The 19,061-nt window shown below is 43.2% G+C and overlaps 1 protein-coding gene across 5 annotated transcripts in view; it reads right to left on the bottom strand.

Annotated features, from left to right (window-relative positions):
• Nucleotides 1–18,635, bottom strand: part of CF2H8orf76 (chromosome F2 C8orf76 homolog) — a 37,185-nt gene extending 18,550 nt beyond the window's left edge. For 2 of the 5 annotated variants that reach the window (XM_027063961.2, XM_027063963.2), the window contains exons 1-5: nt 18,462–18,634; nt 15,222–15,317; nt 14,340–14,483; nt 8,031–8,488; nt 4,026–4,158 (exon numbers count right to left, since the gene is read on the bottom strand). In XM_027063961.2, coding sequence (XP_026919762.1) covers nt 4,026–4,158; nt 8,031–8,488; nt 14,340–14,483; nt 15,222–15,317; nt 18,462–18,578 — 948 coding nt within the window. In that variant the 5' untranslated portion in view covers nt 18,579–18,634. Of the gene's footprint in view, nt 1–4,025; nt 4,159–8,030; nt 8,489–14,339; nt 14,484–15,221; nt 15,318–18,055; nt 18,426–18,461 lie in introns of those variants that run through there. The other 3 variants (XR_003421639.2, XM_027063964.2, XM_027063962.2) reach the window with 3 other exon arrangements.
• Between the last annotated feature and the right edge of the window lie 426 nt (nt 18,636–19,061).

Genomic DNA, 19,061 nt, shown 5'->3' with positions numbered 1-19,061 from the left:
ATAAATAAACACTAAAAAAGAAAAGAAAATACTGCAACATATAAAATGTTAGTAAGCCTAGGATAGAGAGCGAGCTCTTAAAAATTAGTAAGAAAAACAGAAACATAGAAGTAGAATAATGAAGAAAAAGCATGACTGGTATTTCACAAAATAGAAATGGCCAAACATATGAAACATATGAAAAACTGTTTATCTTAATAGTAATCAAACAAGAGGGGCACCTGGTGGCTCAGTCGGTTAAACATCGACTTCGGCTCAGGTCATGATCTCATGGATCATGGATTCAAGCCCCGCATCGGGCTCTGTGCTAACAGCTCAGAGCCTGGAGCCTGCTTCAGATTCTGTGTCTCCCTCTCCCTCTGCCCTTCCCCTGCTCATGCTCGGTTTCTCTCTCAAAAATAAGTAAAACGTTAAAAACAAAAAAATAGTAATCAAACAAGTAATACTAAAACATGCCATTTTTACCAAATTGAAAATTTCAAAAAGTAATAAATACTACAGAATTGTCTTTAGAGGTATAAAGGATCAACTATTGACAATCTCACATGGTGCAACCTAGTATCTAGGACTGGAGAAGGGAAATCAGTCTTCTCATACAGGATATATAAAGTGAACTAACCTTTCTGAATCACAATTTGGAAATGAGCTTCAAGTCTTTAAACTATACTTTAGCCTAGTGATTCTGTTTCCAGTAATCTATTCTAAAAGGGACAAATACATACAATGATTTATTTTGCTAAGACTTATTAAAATAGGTACTTGATATTTGTTAAAAATGCTCAATATAGAGGACTTAAATAAATAAATGATAGCGCATCAAAAGCCAGTTAGACTACTATCCGGCCATCAAAAAGTACATACTCAAACAGTATTTACAGACACGGGGTCATGATTATGTCACAATGTTAGGTAAAAATAACAGAATATAAAGTGAAAAGTACAGTTTGGCAGTTCCTCAAAAAGTTAAACACAGAATCACTACATGACTTAGCAAATTCCACTCCTAGGTATATATCCAAAAGATTTTAAGTCAGGAACTCAAACAGATACTTGTATGCCAATGTTCATGGCAGTATTATTCACAAGAGCCAAAAGGTGGAAATGATGCAAATGCCCATCAACAGCTGAACGGATAAACAAAACGTGGCACATATGTGCACACAATGGAGTATGATTCAGCCACAAAAAGGAATGAAGTTCTGACACCTGCTACGAATGGATGAACCTTGAAAACATTATGTTAAGTGAAATAAGCCAGATATAAAAGGGCAAATATTATATGATTCCACTACTTGAAACATCTAGAACAGGCAAATCATAGACACAGAAAGTAGATTAGAGGTCACCAGCTGTCGAAGGGAGGGGGAATGGGAATTATTGCTTAATGGTTACAGAATTTCTCTTTGGAATGACGAAAAAGTTTTGGAAATAGTGGTGATGGTTGCACAACACTGTGCATGTAAGTACTGAATTGTATACTAAACAATGATTAAGATGGTAAATTTTAGGTCACGTATATTTTTTTTATCTTAACAAAGCAGAGAAGGGGAGCTACTACAGAACGAAAGAGACATAAGAGACAGAAGACCACATACAGTCTGTGGACCTTATATGGATCCTAATTCAAATAAAACAACTCTAAAAAGGAGAAAAAAGTATGAAATGAAAGGACATTTAAGGACAGAGGATCCTACTCATGTCACAAAGTAAAATTAAAAGAGCACATAGTGAAATGTACATTATAATCCCAATGAGAGCCCAGACACTCGTCTTTTTTAAAAAGCTCCACAGATACTTCTCATGCGTTGTGCAGATGGAGAACGACCATTCCACTCAGTCCACAGATGCATCAAGCACCGCAAAGAATATGAAGATGTTTAAGACATCTTGTAAAGATGCCTTATATTTTTCGTTATAAGGAAATCTAAAACCTAGTTGAAAAGATAAGATATATTCTCGTTTGGTTTTTTTTGGGGGGGGAGGGGGGCAAAGAGCTATCTATTCAAGGATTCACTCTACCTGAGCTCAGAGGGAGCCATTGCCACAGACAGGGACATTCAGGGAAAGCTTCCTAGAGGATGCGGGACTTCGGTGGGGTCTTTGAGGATGGGAATATAGTAAATTGGTGGAGATGAGAAAACCCATGACAAGTTTGTCAGATGTGCAGATCAGTCTAAAGGATGTACGAGATCTGCGTAAGGAATTACTAGATCCTAAGTTTGGGGCTACTCTCTGGAAGGTGTCTAAATTAGACCTGACCTCTGAGGTGATGGTGGAGACAACTTTAGTTTTTGGGCATCTGGTAACACGTTCGAAGCAATGCCGTGCGATAAACCTGGTGGCAGCAACGTTTAAGACAGATCTGAGGGGAGAAAGCGAGGAAGCGAGGAGGGATGAACCAGGAGGTCACTGCGAGCCAAGCATGAGGTGACAAGGATGAGGGTGCTGGCGGTGCCAGAGAAATGAAAGGTGACCTGAAGGAAGGGTGGGCTGAGTGCCCCCTAGAGATGAGACTGGAGAAGACAAGGCCCACAGCTGGCGAGGTCCCAGGTCTGGGTAAAAGAAGAATGACAGACAGGACTGATGAAAAGAATGAAGTCTAGAACGCAGACATGGTTCTCTCCAACTCCTCTCTGCTTGGTACTGACAGAAGACTGACTGGAAAGTGTTTTGATGAGCAGCTCTACTTTAGACACTTTGTACTTGAAATGACAGGAGGATATCAGCAATTTCAGATTAATACTCAGTAGGTAACTAGTCTGAGTGTTTAAGATGGGACCAGGGACACAGAGTGGAGGGTAATCAACCAGGAGGTGACAGCTAAAACCGTGAGTGGGGTTAGGACTTCTGTGGGAGACAGGCAGAGAGGAGAGAGAACCTAAGTGGAACCTCAGAGAATGTTGTTACTTAAGACACAAAGGAAACCAGAAGTCCCAAGAGGCAGAGGAATATCAAGAATTCAGGAGAAAACCAGACTGGTGTGGCCTCTGGAAGGAAAGAGAAGAGGGAACAAAAAGTGAGTAGTCAGTAGGTATAAATACCCCAGAAAGATGAAGGAAAACAAAGAGCAAGGAAAGGCTACAGTAAACTTAGGAGGGACAGGCTGTCCGCACACATCTGTGGGCTCAAGGAAAAGGGCCCATGGAAGGGGAAAGGTTGAAAAAGGCTCAGAGAGAACAGATAGAGGGGCGTGGTCTCCCACCAGAGGGAAACAGGGTCCAAGTGGGGGCTTAGCTTGGAGAAGGAGGGAGCCTGGCAATCTAGATATGCAGTAAGTGTTTCTGGAAAGAAAGACATTAGGATGGGTATGGATAGAAGGTCTTTCATGGGATATGAACCCGAACTGTCAATTTCAATTTCATACTAAAGGGAACTAGTGTGAATAACTTGAATACAAACACAGATAATCTCCAAATTCTATCTTAAGAAATTTCAACATATTTTTAAAAAAGCTAATGAAGGTTAAAAAAAAAAAAAACAACCCTGACATTTGAATTTCTCAACCATCAAGGTAGTAGGAAGGTGGAGCAGAAAGAACATGGAACTGTAGCCGGATGGGTTTCAGTCTAGCTCTGCCGCTTAAAATCTGGCCTTAGGCAGGTCCCAACCTGTCCCAACAGGTGTCACTCCCAGCTCCACCTGTCCCATAGGCCGTTAAGAGTGTCAGGAGAACGGAGGTAAAAATGGGCAGAAATGCTGCAAGAATGTCAATATTCATTCGTCTAAACAGCACTCAAAAAACAATCTGGGGGCACTTATGGTGTTCACGCAGGCATGTACTAACAAGCACCAACAAGAAAATGAAACTGAGCCCTTGCTTCTAGCATGCTGCAGGAGAAAGACGACGAAGAGGCCGCTTTCGGGGATTAAGTGATCAAACGGCATGTAAAGCAGGGAGAAAGGGTCCTTTTAGTAGATGAGATTTGGCTTTTTTTTTTTTTTTAAAAAAACGGTACCAGAGCCAGGAAAAATACCTCTGATGCCTCGGTTCACATAAAGCCCTAGGGGTTTATGCGAACACTCACCTCAGCTATCAACAGCAAAGTGTCTTCTTTGAAGCCGAACTCTTTCATTTTATCTGCAATTTCCTGCTGAGTCCTTAAATTCCTCTCCAAAGCAAACGAGGTTTGCTGAGACTGGGTGAGCTGAAGCAAAAGCCTGAAAAACAGAAGTCCCAACGTGTGGGCACAGGTAAGGGAAGGCAGTGAGGGAATGTTCCCAGAGAGCACAGGCATGCTGCCGGATGGGAGTCCTACCAGGCTTGGAATGCACTCGCCTTCATTTGAATCCCTAAAGCTTCTTACTTGAGCAAACTGCCTTGGAGAGTCATCTTTTCTAAAATTCACAGACTAAAGCTTCTCAAAGAAATCTTTAGAAAGCGAAACCTCAAAGGGCTTCCTGTAGGAGTCAAGTGATTGAAAGCACAAACAATTTGGAGTGAAAAGGACAAGCTTCCCAATCAAAGGCTCCTCCCCGCAAAGTGCTGGGATGGGTTCCTTTGAAGTCAGTGTTCTGTGACCCTTCAATCTCCCAGAACCCACAGCAACTTGACCTCAAGGACTAATTAGATTCTCCAGTGTACTTCAATTACCCAAAGCAGGGTCAAATCTCTGATGAGCCTCTGGTGACCACTTTGCAACTGTCTCACTGCTAACTTTCCCATCATGATCATAACCTGGTCTTCTCTTTCCTCCTCCCTCCTGTCCTCCCACGTGGCCCCTTCTCTTCATTGTTTTTTATTATTTATTTATTTAAATTTTTTTAGACAACATATCCCCTCTTCTTTAAAAAATTGCTTTTATGTTTATTACTTATTTTGAGAGAAAGAGAGCACAAGCAGGGGAGGAGCAGAGAGAGACAGAGAGAGAGAAAGAGACAGAATCCCAAGCAGGTTCTACACTGTCAGCACAGAGCCTAAAGCAGAGCCTGATCTCACGAACTGAGAGATCATGACCTGAGCCAAAATCAAGAGCCAGGCTCCACTGAGCCACCCAGGCGCCCCACTTCATTGTTTTTTTAAATATTGAATGTGTAGATTTTTCCAGTTCCCCTCAAGCCTGACTGGTCCCTACTGCTATTCCCAGAAGCATTCAGCTCTCCTGTTTGTTCATTTCATGTCTTAAAGAATGGACCGCTCACTACTCTTAAGCGTTAGGAGAAACTGGTGAGCACGACAGACAGACAGGTGCCCGTTCCATGGAATGGAAGACGAGAGATCACAAATAAATAAGACGATTTTAGGCAGTGAAGGAAGGCTTTTCTGAGTTACCACTCAAGCTAAGACCCAAATAATGAGCCAGCCACAAGAATATCTGGGGGAAGGAGCCCTGACACATGCATTAGCTTGACATGTTTGAAAACCTTGAAGATCACCGTGGCTAGACCAGAGAGAAGAAAACTAGTGAATGAGGAGAAGAAAGGCAAGGCCAATTCCATAACATTTCGCAGCCTGTGGAAAGCACCACAGCATTTACATAGGTGCAGCAGGAGGTCACTGGAGAGTGTGTGGAGCATGCCTTGACCGACATTCCCCTGACTCACTCAAACCTGCTTATGGTACCAACTGGCCTCTGGAAGCATGGACATTTGTGACTCCTTTGATCTCTTATGTCCTTGTTTTCTCCCTCTTGCTCCTGAAAGTACTCGAAAACACAACTTACGTTCGCTCCTTCGTGTCATGTTTGTTTAGCCCTCTGCCATCTGCCTTGTCACCCATCACTACTGAAGCTGCCTTCTCAAAGGCCACAAATGACCTCCTCAGTGTCAAATCTCCTCAGAGGCGTTCAGACCTGACTCCTCACCATCATCTGGTTGCTAATCTCCTTCATCTCTAGCTCCCTTCTTCTGAGCTCAACTCCTCCTGGTGAAAAGCTCCAGTTGGGTGTCCTACGGGCACCTGAATCTCAGCACATGAAACCAAAATCTTAATTCCACCCTCAGTCTGCTCTGCTCTTTCTCCTGTGTGTTGTGTCTCAGCAGAAGGTGCCACCACCTACCCATCTACCCAAGGTAGAGTCTTGACTCATCTTGGACTCCTCCACTCCCCTCTTCCCTCCCTGTCTTTCCCACAGCCTCAGTTGGTCCCCAAGTCCTGTCTATTCCTTCCTGCAGTGATGCTCATTTCCTCTTCTTACCACTGCACTGTCCCAGGTCAGATCCTCACTGCCACCCACTGATGACGCCACAGCTCCTTCATGGTATCCCAGGATCCCAACTCCTTCTTCTAATACATCCTCCAGCCACCAGATTCGCTCTTGAAATCACAGCTCTTGTCACACCACTTGGGACATTTAAAACTTTCAAATACTACTCAGGCCTTCAGCTTAAGAACCAAATTCTTTAAGATGACATTTAACATCTTATGCCAGTAGAAGTACAACCTTTACCAAATGCTCACCACACAGTGTGCACTATACCAAGTCCTTCAGACACTCACTCTCACAACCCCACAAAGAAGGCATTTCCCCATTTCTCCACGAAAGTGAAGATGAAGAAACCGGAGGTCCGAGAGTTTAATTTGTGCAAGGTCAGACAGCTAACAAGTAGAGGAGTCCAGATTCGTTCACTCAGTAACAATTTATTAGGTCCTTACAATGAGCTCTGCCCCCAAAACCCCTCCTCCTCCTCCTCCTCCTCCTCCTCCCCCTCCTCACTATACCATCCCGGGCTCGCGGTCTCCAGCCTGCCTCTCTGGCTCCACCATCAATGCTCTGTCACCGCAGCAGACCGCGTGACCACACTGTGCCACACAGAGCTTCCACCCCATGGACCCCCCTTTCTTTCTCTTTACCCAGCATGCCTCTTCTCAGCTGGGGAATATTGCACGGAGTCGGCAAGATACCCTGGAAAGAACACAAGCTCTGGGGTCAGAGGCCTGGGTCAAGGTCATGGCAGCACTTCATAGCTGTGCCACTCTGGGCAGAATTCTACGTTAGTCTCCTAGTCTCCAGGGTGGGAATCCAACACCCGCCCTGGGCAGTGGTGCGCACGGATGTGAAACGGCGTATGCGAACCACGTGGTACCCATTTCTCTGTACAGCTGACCGAGGTGCCCAGAAACATTCAGCAGAGGCGTCACTGCCCCTGCAAAGGCTTCCTTCTTCCTGCTACACCGAACCGCTCCCGTCGCCGGCCCGCGAGGTTCTGCTCACACTACTGACACCCCGTCAGCGCCTGTGCCACCTGTCGCTGACGATACAGTGTTTCCCTCAGCACAGCACACAGCAAGTGGTGGAAAGAAAGGGCCTCTTTCTTTAACAATCTTTATGAGCCCAGACTCAGGCAGGCGCCTGGCACACCACTGCCATTCAATGCACTTCTGAATTAAAAGTAACATAGTCAAGACTATAAATCTGCTGAATAAAGTTTAAAATCTGCCAAACAGATACCACTTCTCAGTAAGCCTCACTGTTAATCAGTATTTCTTGAATTCTCCAGAGTTAAAAATAACAACAACAACCACACCACTCTGTTTTTTGGCACCGTTTGAGACTTCAGCAAATCTGTTTCTCTCATAAATTACAGAATTGGTAAAGTGTATGCTCCCCTTTCCCTTTCTCTTATTACTATGGATTTAAAGTGTTCAGAGTACCTAAACCATGGGAATTCTCTGTAGAATGAGTTAAATATTGTTTATTCATATTATTAATAGTGATTCAAACACTAGAGCAGATTTTTTTGTCTGCAGATTTCTGTGGAACCTACCGGTGAAAAATTCCTGGTTTAAAATACCTCTTCCCCTTTGTCAATGTTTTATACATTTAATTTTCTTTTCTTAATTTTACTGTTTTATAGCTTTAACATTTTATCTTGAGTAATGATACAAATCATATTCTCGAGCAAATATAGGTTTGTATCTAAATCTTACATACTAAAAGGACAAGTTCAAAAGATTCACCTAGACTATAGGAAAAAAATCTCAAAAATCTACCAAATGCCCCGCCTAGAACTTTCTGAAGCTTAAAATTAAAAAAATAATACCTTTACTCTAGGCTTAGTACCATGTGGTGTTTAATCTATTCTTCATTTACCTGGTTCGTATAAAGGAGGCACATGCTTTCATCTGAGTCTCTAGCAACACTGCTTCTCTCTTTTCTGCCACACAGTTCTGAATATTTTTCATAGCTTTCTCATTCTTCTGGTTATTACTGCTGCTTGCTTCCACAGAAAACACAGGGCTCTCAGGCAACGTTTCAGGAAAACACAAAAGACAGTCTTTTCCTGAGTGTGTAAAGGAGGATTTGATGGTTTTGTCACTGGAGGTAAAACTGTTCTGTTTTTGAGATGACGCACACAATGTTGACAGAGCTGGCCCCAGACTCAGGTAAGCCTCCGCCAATTTGCCCCAGTTCCAAGGATCAAAAGGATGCAAAGAAATCAGTTTCTGTAGGCAAAGGATTGTTTTCTCCAAGTTCTGCAGACTTGAACAAATAGCAAATTGGAGGTAGAGCACAGTGGTTAAATGGTCTGTATTAGTTGCTTTATTTTCCTAGGGAGAAAAAAAAAAGTTAAAAACTTTATTATTTTTTTAACATTCTATTTTTAAGTAATCTCTACACCCCATGTGAGGCCCGAACCACAAGCTCCACTGACTGAGCCAGCCAGGTGCCCCCAAAGTTAAAAACCTGAAACAGCAGAATCTTTTCCATGTGAAAATGGAGATGCCTAAATATTATTCCAGAATAATGCAACTCCTTCTGAAATGCAATAATGATGAAGACAGTTAATATTTATTGAGTCCTAACATGTACCAGGTACTATTCTAAGTGCTTTACTCATTTAATCCTCATGATGATCCTTTAAATTTTTTTTTTTAACATTTATTTATTTTTGAGAGAGAGAGAGAGGCAGAGTATGCAACACCCAAGTTGCATATGTTGTAAATCAGAATTATCTTTCAGCAGCTACAGAAGGAGAGAGAACGAAGTTTGAAGTTGTAAACATAGAGAAACATATACTACCTACCAATAACCATGAGAAATTCCCAAACATTCTTGTCATAACCATAACATAATTCCCGGGACAATGTCCTGACAAAATTCAGCATCAAAAACATAGATGTCAGTTTATCTTCCAGTTTTATTGTAATCTTTATTGTCTTCAGCCAGGTAGCTGAAAGACCCAAGCCAACTTTTTTGTACCCTGGGCTAATGGTTCCATTTTAATATTCCAGGCTTTCTAAAACTCCAAATGGTAATTTCCTTGAGGATTTGAATGGATTCCATTTCCAAATCTGACTTGGCTTAGACATCTTAAACAGGATAGCCCTGAAGCTCTCAGTGCTTCATGATGCGTCATAATTGAATCCAAATGTCGTCCCTGGTAACTATTACGAAGGTCAATTATTTTTGGCCAGAAGGGGTTGCTTGGTTTCCTTCTGATCAGAAAATCCTTTTCAAGTCTCTTTAACCAGAGTTACCACCTCTTGCCTAACTTGCCATATGGCAAAAGCCCTGTGGGTTAGGGAAAACAGGCTTCTTTTTCTAAGTTAAAGTCTATAAAGAGCAGATGGCAGACTAAAATTACCTTTCAGTTAACTTTAAGTCTAAAGAAAAACTGGTCCTACTAGCCTCCGGATCAAGCTCCTGCAAAGAATTACACTGAGCAAGAAATACAAGTAAAACTACCCAGTATGCAGACTGAAGAAACAGGCCAGAGAGGGAAAGCTTCGGGAGGATTCCAAATATTTACACATTATGTGAGAATATAGAAAATAAAGCTCCATGTAACCTATTTAGTGATACTGCACCTTCTCGATGACAGAATACATCTGGTTTTATTACCATTGTTTAGTATTCTGTCCTTCCTAAACATTAGGTTCCGTTTTTTTTTTTTTTTTTACTTTTTAAAACTCATCTATTTCAACCTTAGTCCTGACCACACATAAAATTCTTTCCTAAAGTCTTCCTTCAGAAACTTCTACAATTTTCTTTGCCTTTTTTACTGTAAGCTTTATTTTAATTCCAGTTGGTTAACATACAGTGTTGTATTAGTTTCAGGAGTACATCACCCTGTGCTCATCACAAGTGCATTCCTTAATCCCCTTCATCTATCTCACCCAGCACCCACCCCTCCCCTCTGATAACTATCAGATTGTTCTCTATAATTAAGAGTCTGGTTTTTGTTTTGACTCTTTTTTTCTCCCCCAAAAGGTTTTAGTGTTCAATGCTGAATTCCTAACAGAGAACATAGCACCTCGGAACTAACAGATGTTTTAACTAAGTAATACGTCTTCATGTCTTCTATGTATAAGGAGAGCAAGAGACTTTGAGAGAAGCTACCTTTCTTCTACAAGTAGTCTAAGTGCTTTATGCTGTTTAATAACATTTCATATTAAGAATGTATGTTGGGGTAGAGGCTGTTACCTACAAACCATGATTTTGATAGGAGAGTTTTTATAGCACAGGTAGTAAATAACTCTCTGGAAATTAAATTCCATTTAAATGACTGCATGGGGGTACCTGGGTGGCTCAGTCGGTTAAGTGTCCAACTTTTCATCTCAACTCAGGTCCTTTTTTTTTTTTTTTTAAATGTTTATTTTTTATTTTAAATGTTTATTTATTTTTGAGAGAGAACACGAGACAGCGAGAGCAGGGGAGGGGCAAAGAGAGAGGGAGACACAGAATCCGAAGCAGACTCCAGGCTCTGAGCTGTCAGAACAGAGCCCGATGTGGGGCTTGAACTCACAAACTATGAAATTGTAACCTGATCTGAAGTCAGACGCTTAACTGACTAAGCCACTCAGGTGCCCTGTCAGCTCAGGTCTTGATTTCAGGGTCCTGAGCCCCACACTGGGCTCCATACAAGCTGGGTATAAAGTCTATTTTTTTTTTTTTTTTTTTTTAGAGAGAGAGAGATACACACAGTAAGAGAGGATCCCAAGCAAGCTCCACACTCAGCATGGAGACCGACTCAGGGCTCGATCTCACAAACCGCGAGATCATGATCTCAGCCGAAATCAAGAGTTGGATGTTTAACTGACTGGGCCGCCCAGGCCCACCTGGCGTGAAACCTGCTTTAAATTAATTAATTAATTAATTAATTAAATAAAAATAAATGACTTTGTGTGATTTTTCCAGAATAATGCAACTCCTTCTGAAATGCAATAATGATGAAGACAGTTAATATTTATTGAGTCCTAACATGTACCAGGTACTATTCTAAGTGCTTTACTCATTTAATCCTCATGATGATCCTTTAAATTTTTTTTTTTTAACATTTATTTATTTTTGAGAGAGAGAGAGAGGCAGAGTATGAACAGGAGAGAGGCGGAGAGAGAAGGAGACACAGAATCCGAAGCGGGCTCCAGGCTCCGAGCTGTCAGCACAGAGCCCAACGCGGGGCCCAAACTCACAAACCGCGAGATCGTGACCTGAGCCAAAGTCGGATGCTCAACCGAATGAGCCACCCAGGCGTCCCACATGATGATCCTTTAAAATAGATTCCATTATTATCCCCATTTTATAGATGAGGCAACTGAGTCCCAACAGAAAAGTTAGAGAACCTACCTGAAGTCACCCAGCTAGTAAGCAGCAGAGCTACAAGTCACACTAGAAGTCACAGAATAAAGGGCCCTTTCCCTCTCTCTTTCTATTTATCTAAAGTAGACTTCATGCACAGCATGGAGCCCAATGCAAGGCTTGAGCTCACGACCCTGAGATCAAGACCTGAGCTGGATCAAGAGTTGGATGTTTAACTGACTAAGCCACCCAGGTGCCTCAAGGGTACTTTCCAAGAGCAGACATGTGTTTACTTGGTGAACAGTACATGCACAAGGTATTTATATGCTCCATCTGTCACCTTAGCATTGAACCTAGAGCTGGGCACAGGGTGGGACTGAAATACATGTTTGTAGAGTGCAGAAATTTATTTATTTTTAATGTTTAGTCATTTTTGAAAAAGAGATAACATGAGCAGGGGAGGGGCAGAGAGAATGGGAGACACAGAATTGGAAGCAGGCTCCAAGCTCTGCACTGTCAGCACAGAGCCTGACATGATACTCGAACTCCAAGTTGTGAGGTCATGACCTGAGCCGAAGTTGGACACTTAACTGACTAAGCCACCCAGGTGCCCAAGAGTGCATAAATTTTTTTTTAATAAATGAAATTTATTGTCAAATTGGTTTCCATACAACACCCAGTGCTCATCCCAAAAGGTGCCCTCCTCAATACCCATCACCCACCCTCCCCTCTCTCCCACCCCCCATCAACCCTCAGTTTGTTCTCAGTTTTTAACAGTCTCTTAGAGTGCATAAATTTTAAAAAGAGTCATTTACCATCAGAAAGCAATGTCCTTACCACAGCTTATCACATGAGTACATCAGCTATTCTAAAATGTTTAAATTATTTAAATAAGAAATAAGAATATATAAATAAAATCCATTACAAATTCTGTCCAAAAATCATTAAGAAGAGAAGTGAATTAGAAGTTGTGAGCATGAAGGGCGCCTGGGTGGCTCAGTTGCTTAAGCATCCAACTTTGGCTCAGGTCATGATCTCATGGTTTGTGAGTTCGAGCCCTGTGTCGGGCTCTGTGTTGACAGCTCAGAGCCTGGAGCCTGACTTCAGACTCTGTGTCTCCCTTTATCTCTGCCCCTCCCCAGCTTGCGCTCTGACATTCTCTCTCTCTCTCAAAAATAAACATTAAAAAAAAAAAGTTGTGAGCATAAAATGTTCATATCCTGATGGGCACTCCAAAACTAGCTGTCTACTTTGTTCAATGCTGTATTCTGGCCTGTCCCCCTACAGAACAGGAAAGGACAACAGCCACCAAGACACAAACAGAAATAGACCAGAGTTAATAGCAAAAGAGAAGGGTCTATAAATAGGGAAGAAATTTAAAAAATAAAATACAAGGTACCAGGAAATGAGAAACTATATAAATCGGTAGGGTCCACTGAGATCCTGTGAAGAGACCCAAAGGAAAGGTAAGGCCCCTGGCCTGCACTGCTGGTTCCTTCCCCAACAGGATGCCCAGAAGCCTGATGAATAGTTCCCAAAGTCCTGGCAGGGGAGCTGAAGGTCTTCTGCCTGGTCCTTCCCCCTGCCTGGTAGCATCCCAAGCTCCGGAGACCTTGCATCTGCTGACTGGCAACAGATCTTTCTCTGAGCCACAGAAACAGACTAACTAAGCTGGAGGGAACCACAAAAATAACCCAGACGCTAAAGCCACCGCCACTGCCTTCAGTGGGTTAGGCGGGGACAACGAGCACAACAGAGATGTGCAGATGTCAGGAAGAGAGAGGTGACAGGAGAGTACGGAACAGGAATGAAGGACGGGCACACTGATGTCTAGAAAAAGTACTAAAAGGGCCAAAGCTGTTGTTAATTTGTAGACCCGGGAGACTGAGAATGAACACTGTTAAATTCCACCAAGTCCACTGTGCCGTCTACTTCCTCAACGAGGTAATTTTACCTTCCAGCTTCAGAATTAACCCACACTTAGGAGAAGAGCAAGACACAGCTGTTTTCCACATTCTACACACAATTTTCAAGGTTTCCTCTCACCGCAAGAGGCTGAAGTACTAGGCAATGAACCCCATCGGCAAGCAAATTTAGGGATTTCTCTTAGTTAATGACATGGAAGAGACGAGCTCAATTGCGTGCATACTTTAGGCTGACCTCTGTTTGGCTTGATCCACAGGGTTCAGGATCAGTGCCCTAGTGCCTCATTAATTCCCTCTGAGGAGGTAAACTGGCCATCTATAAACTAAGATTGGTCAACTTAGACCAATCCCATATAAAATTTACACACCCACACAAAACAGAAGTAAACCAAAAATGCCATCACCTGAAAACAAAAACAAGCAGAATCTAGAACTGCAAATAACTGCTTTTCTTTATCCCTTAAAAAGGGATTCTAAAAGGCTGGAAAAAATAAAAATAAAAAAGGATGTTAAGCTTGGCTCAGTTTATATTTAGGGTTTTTTGGGGGTTTTTTGGTAACTTTTTTTTCCTGTTTACAAAAGTAATCCATGTTCATTGTAAAAATTTTGAGAAATAAAATCTAAAAAAAAAAACTGAAGAAAAAGTCACTGATGATCCCTCTACTCTGAATATTTACTCCTAACAAGAGTAAAACCTTTACAAATGAGATTTTCAGGCAATGAAGAATTTTGAGCCTAACACAGGAAAGAAAAAATATTATAAGAAAGTGATTGTCTAGAGCTCTGAACTGTTCATCATAATAAAGTTCTTACACCATTGACAATTTTCATCTACTTATCCAAACCCACAGATTTTGCTGCAAGCAAGAAGTTGTTTTTTGTTTTGTTTTTTAGAAAATAAACTATTCAACAATCCGCGGACAACAAATGGAAAATAAGCAATGAAACCACTTACCAAGTTTGCAGCGATCTCCAGGGCTTCTGTGTGCCTTCCCAGGTGAACCAGACACCGTGCCTGGCCTTCCTGGACATCCCTTTTCATGGCAAAATTTGTAGATGGCAGTTTTTCAGAGACACTCGAGTACTCTTGCAGTGCTTTCTGCATATTATTTGTTAAATAAAGGAAATGAAAAGAAGGGATGAAAAAAAGAGGTGAAACTATAGTAGAAAAAAGGATTTAGTTATAGGGATGATTTTTTTCTTGGCAGAAGGTAATATTATAATGGACTCTACAATGAACTAAGGAGGGCTTGAGCATTTGTCAGTACTATTTTCTAAGAAGTAGAAAAGAGATGGCTGGAGAATATAATCCCTACTACCATGGAAAATATCACCGTATGGTAGGAAAGCATTCTGGGGCCAAACAGACCAGGGTTTGAATCCTGGTTCTGCCACTAATTTGCTATATAGCCTTCCTTTTCTCATCAGCAAAATAACAAAGGGACTCTTGTGAAGAAGAAATGAGATTTTATATGTAAAGCAAGCTGGGACCTAACTGTTAGTTCTTTCCTTTTCTTACACATTTTGGGGTGCTTTGCTCCTCTGACCCCATGAGGCATCTGCGCTAGAGGGTCCCACAGGATGAGGAGACACACAGCCTGGGGAAACAGACCTGCAAGGATCCCAAGAAGATCCCTATATTGTAGTTACAGGAAACAAAACAAATGGCAGAGAGCCATGTAGAAAAGGACAGAAATTTGGGATTCTGAGATTACAGACCCTTACCACAAAAGACTAAATTCATCCTCACAAACAACATACTCATAACTGATATGCTATAACTGATAGAACAAGAAACTATTTCAGGCAGTGCAACCTTAGATATGTTCAATTCTACCTGATACTCTTGCCGTCTGTAGGCGAGGTCCCCTTTGAATTTCTTCAGAGTTAGAGCTTCAACTTCATCACTGCTCCCCGTTTCTTCATAAAACCACTAGAAATTGTGAAAATAGCACATTACAGAGAATTAAGTGATACTTTTCCACCTCATACTCAAGTAGAAGTAATTTCCCATATATTATTGATTAGACCTCAAAAAAAGATCCTTTTTTAGGATGAGACTCACAGGAAAACCTATGACGAGAACGACGATTTTAGTGATGGCTCAGTTTTTATTAAACTTATCATAAGTAACAAACGTACTCATCACATGGAACCTCTCAACTGAAAAAGAAGCACAGGCCTATTTGGTTCTATCTATAGCATTTCAAAGTGGGGTTGTGGTGCCTGGGAAGCTACATTTTAATTAGGACAGTTCAAATGTTGTTGTTGTTGTTGTTTTTAAGTTTATTTACTTATTTTGAGAGAAAGAAATAGAGAGAGAGAAAGAGAGAGAATCCCAAGCTGGCTCCACACTGTCAGCACAGAGCCCTACGCCAGGCTTGAACTCACAAACCATGAGATCATGGCCTGAGTCAAAATCAAGAGTCAGACGCTTAAGTTGACTGAGCCATCCAGGTGTCCCTTGAATGCTTCTTTAGGCTGACATGTTTCTCTGTAGAGACATTTTTAGAGTGGTCAGAACAGGTATTGACAACTCTTTATGGAAAGGACATAGGGAAGAAGAATTATCTTTATAGTGCTTATCATAAAAATGTTGTAAAAGCAGAAGGTAGAATCTAACCAAAAGAGACAGAAATTAAGGCTGAAAGTAGGTTTCCATGCAATCAAATGCCAAAGACCTGTAGAAAGGAAGTCTGAGTAAATGTCCATCTGGCATATTTTATTCCCTTTTCTACTGATTTAAACCTTATGGACAAGAAGGAAAGTGAACTGGGAATTTTTGGTTAGTGAATCATGAACATGAAGATGAGAAAACAGGTGTAACAAAAAGCAGTCTGTATGCCAGTTTTTCCAGCTCCAAAGCAGTAACTCAGCCTCCCTTTTCCTCACAGAAAAACACACCGAGTCTGAATGTAGTCTATCCCCAGGTAAGTGCTATTAAAACGCCAACTGCATTTGTGATGGTTCTACCATCACGTCCAAATTGCTTGGTTTCATTTCTAAAAGAGTTGCCCGGGGTATCCCTGCCCTCTTATTATCTCAGTAAAATCGTTTCTCTCCTTAGCCTCACCCATCACAGCGAAGAAAGCTGGCAACTGCTGTTTTTCTGTTGTCCCCGGAGGACTGCGTAAGTCAACAACAGTCCGTGTACTGAACCCACAATTCCTCCGCGCTCTGCTGCTCTCCAGTCACAGTGCCAATCCCAACTGCCTCACTGCAAACCTTCATCCAATTTTCATGATCCCACTGGGAAACGATCACGCAAAAACTGGCTTTCAAATGATTGTCTTTATGCTCCCCCGTAACCTGCAGGCCTGCAACAATTCACAACAGGGATGGCTTCAAACACCCTTTTCCGGTGAGAGGAAGGAGGGGAGATCTGTGAACAAGGGTGGCCCTAAGAGGTGAAGCGCTGGATGCGGCCCACCTCCGTCCCACACCGAACCTGAGCAGGGACAACAAATCCTCTAACCCAAATTCCTGGTGTTACACCCAAAGAAACCAACAAGACGTGAGGAAGGCCTTTCTGGCTTCACGAGCAGTATCACGTACCAAACAAGTCCTAAAGACCAGCGATTTTTGGTTTTGACTTTTCTTTTTTTTTTTTTCCTTTTTTTTTAATTTTTTTTTTTTTTACGTTTATTTATTTTTGAGACCGAGAGACACAGAGCATGAACGGGGGAGGGGCAGAGAGAGAGAGGGAGACAGAATCAGAAGCAGGCTCCAGGCTCCGAGCCATCAGCCCAGAGCCTGACGCGGGGCTCGAACTCACGGACCGCGAGATCGCGAGATCCCGCGAGATTGCGAGATCGTGACCCGAGCTGAAGTCAGACGCTCAACCGACTGAGCCACCCAGGCGCCCCTGGTTTTGACTTTTCTAAGCATACAGCACATCACACCTGACGGTCTCTCGCCCCCTTCACTCCACAACAGCCCTGGGAGCCAGCAAATGCCATTTTCCCCAAATGACAAAGGAACCGACACCTTGAAAGGCAAGTGGTAAAGCCCAGGCTGGAATTCAGGATCCTATCTCATAACTATCCGTATGTAGCTTTTGATGCTGCACCACTATGACTTCCCAAGCCCGTTCCTGTTTTCAGTCTACACTGCGATCAACTACTACAGGTAACGCTGAAAGAATGTACAGATAAGGAGAAAAGGAAAGTGAAATAAAACATATTTCCGTAATTACTGAGCGCCTGAGATCTCTACAACGGTTTCAAAGAAAAATGAAGACAATACATATAAAGGAACCTAGCACAGTGCCGGGAACAGGTTAAGTTTTTGATAAATAGTACAGTAGTTCTTATACGTGAGGTGAGATTTACACCCATTGAGTAACACAAAGTAATATTCTACGAAGTCAAAACATTCACGGAGTTGCTATTATGAACAAAAACTGCCAGGCACTGTAGAGGACACAAAGTCAAGCACCCACTCTGCTGAGATCATTTAGCACTCCAAGAGCTTGACGCTCCTGACAAGGGATGTAACACAAACTGAATGGAGGGGGAAAGTGGTCAAAGGCAAACGTATTTCCTTGGAAGGAGGAAATCAGAAAAGACTTCCTGGAAGAGGCAGCATTCAAGGTGCACTCTAAGAAATGGCTATAATTGAGCGATTTGACCCTGCGAGCGAGGCTGACGCGGGCTGGAGGAATTCACTGACCATGGGCAGGCCAGTGGGCGGGACGTCGCCGTTTGCAGAGCTGCCAAGAGTTCAGTTTTGGAAAGTGGGCGGGAACCGGATTCTGAGGGTCCCGGCTGCACAATCAGTGTGGGCACACGGAGTTCCTGAAGATTTCAGGGCAGGGGGCGACGTGAGGTCAGCGAGACTTTGGAGAGACCCGCTAAACGCCCGGTACGAGTTAATCCCTGCCAGCGCGGGGCCGCCGGACCGAGCCCACCGGTGGGGCTCGGGAAACGCACCGGTCTCGTGAGGACAGGGGCCGCGCAGCGGGAGGGGCGGCCCGGCGAGGCGGAGGGCGTTACTGCTGCCAGGAGCTCCCCGCCTGGCACCCGCGGAGGCCGAGGCCGGCGGCCCGGACAGAGGCCAGCAGGCCCCGCCTTCTCACCTGCGGCTCGCAGCGCTTGGCGCGATAGGACGCCGGCAGTCCAGGCCGCCGCTCCCGCCTCTCTTCGAACACCGAGTCCTCGAACTCGCCCCCCAGCAACCAGCACCCAGTCTCCATCCCGCGCCAGCCGCCGGGTTTCGGGAGTAGGAGGAGTCTAGAGCGGCGCCCACGTGCGGGCCAATGCGGAAGGGGCGGAGCCGCCAGAGGCCAGAGAGCGGCATGCTGGGGCTTGTAGTCTCTGGAGGAGGAGGGGCCCAAAGTGGGAATTGGCCCGCTGCTGGCATGGAGTCCCGGTGGAACTAGGATTTTTATCTGACTCACAAACTGACAGAAGTCGGGAACGGAGTGTTTGACTTATCCGTTTCAGGAGATGGACAGAGATCCTCATCTGCACGCATCAAAAAGCAGGCTCCAGGGTAGCTTTTTAAAATTCAAAGGTAGTATTTTTTTTCACCACTCAAGATATTTGTGGCACTGTGTTAAGCACAATTTTTGCACTTTACATCCTCTCTTAACAACTTATGAAAGGCGCAATGATTCCCACCTTGCAAATGAAGCCGTTGGGGCTTAGAGAGAAGTTGCTTAGGATCAATTTTTACG

Source organism: Acinonyx jubatus, chromosome F2 (assembly GCF_027475565.1).
Source record: "Acinonyx jubatus isolate Ajub_Pintada_27869175 chromosome F2, VMU_Ajub_asm_v1.0, whole genome shotgun sequence".
NCBI lineage: Eukaryota > Metazoa > Chordata > Mammalia > Carnivora > Felidae > Acinonyx > Acinonyx jubatus.
This window is presented reverse-complemented; position numbering and strand designations above follow the sequence as displayed.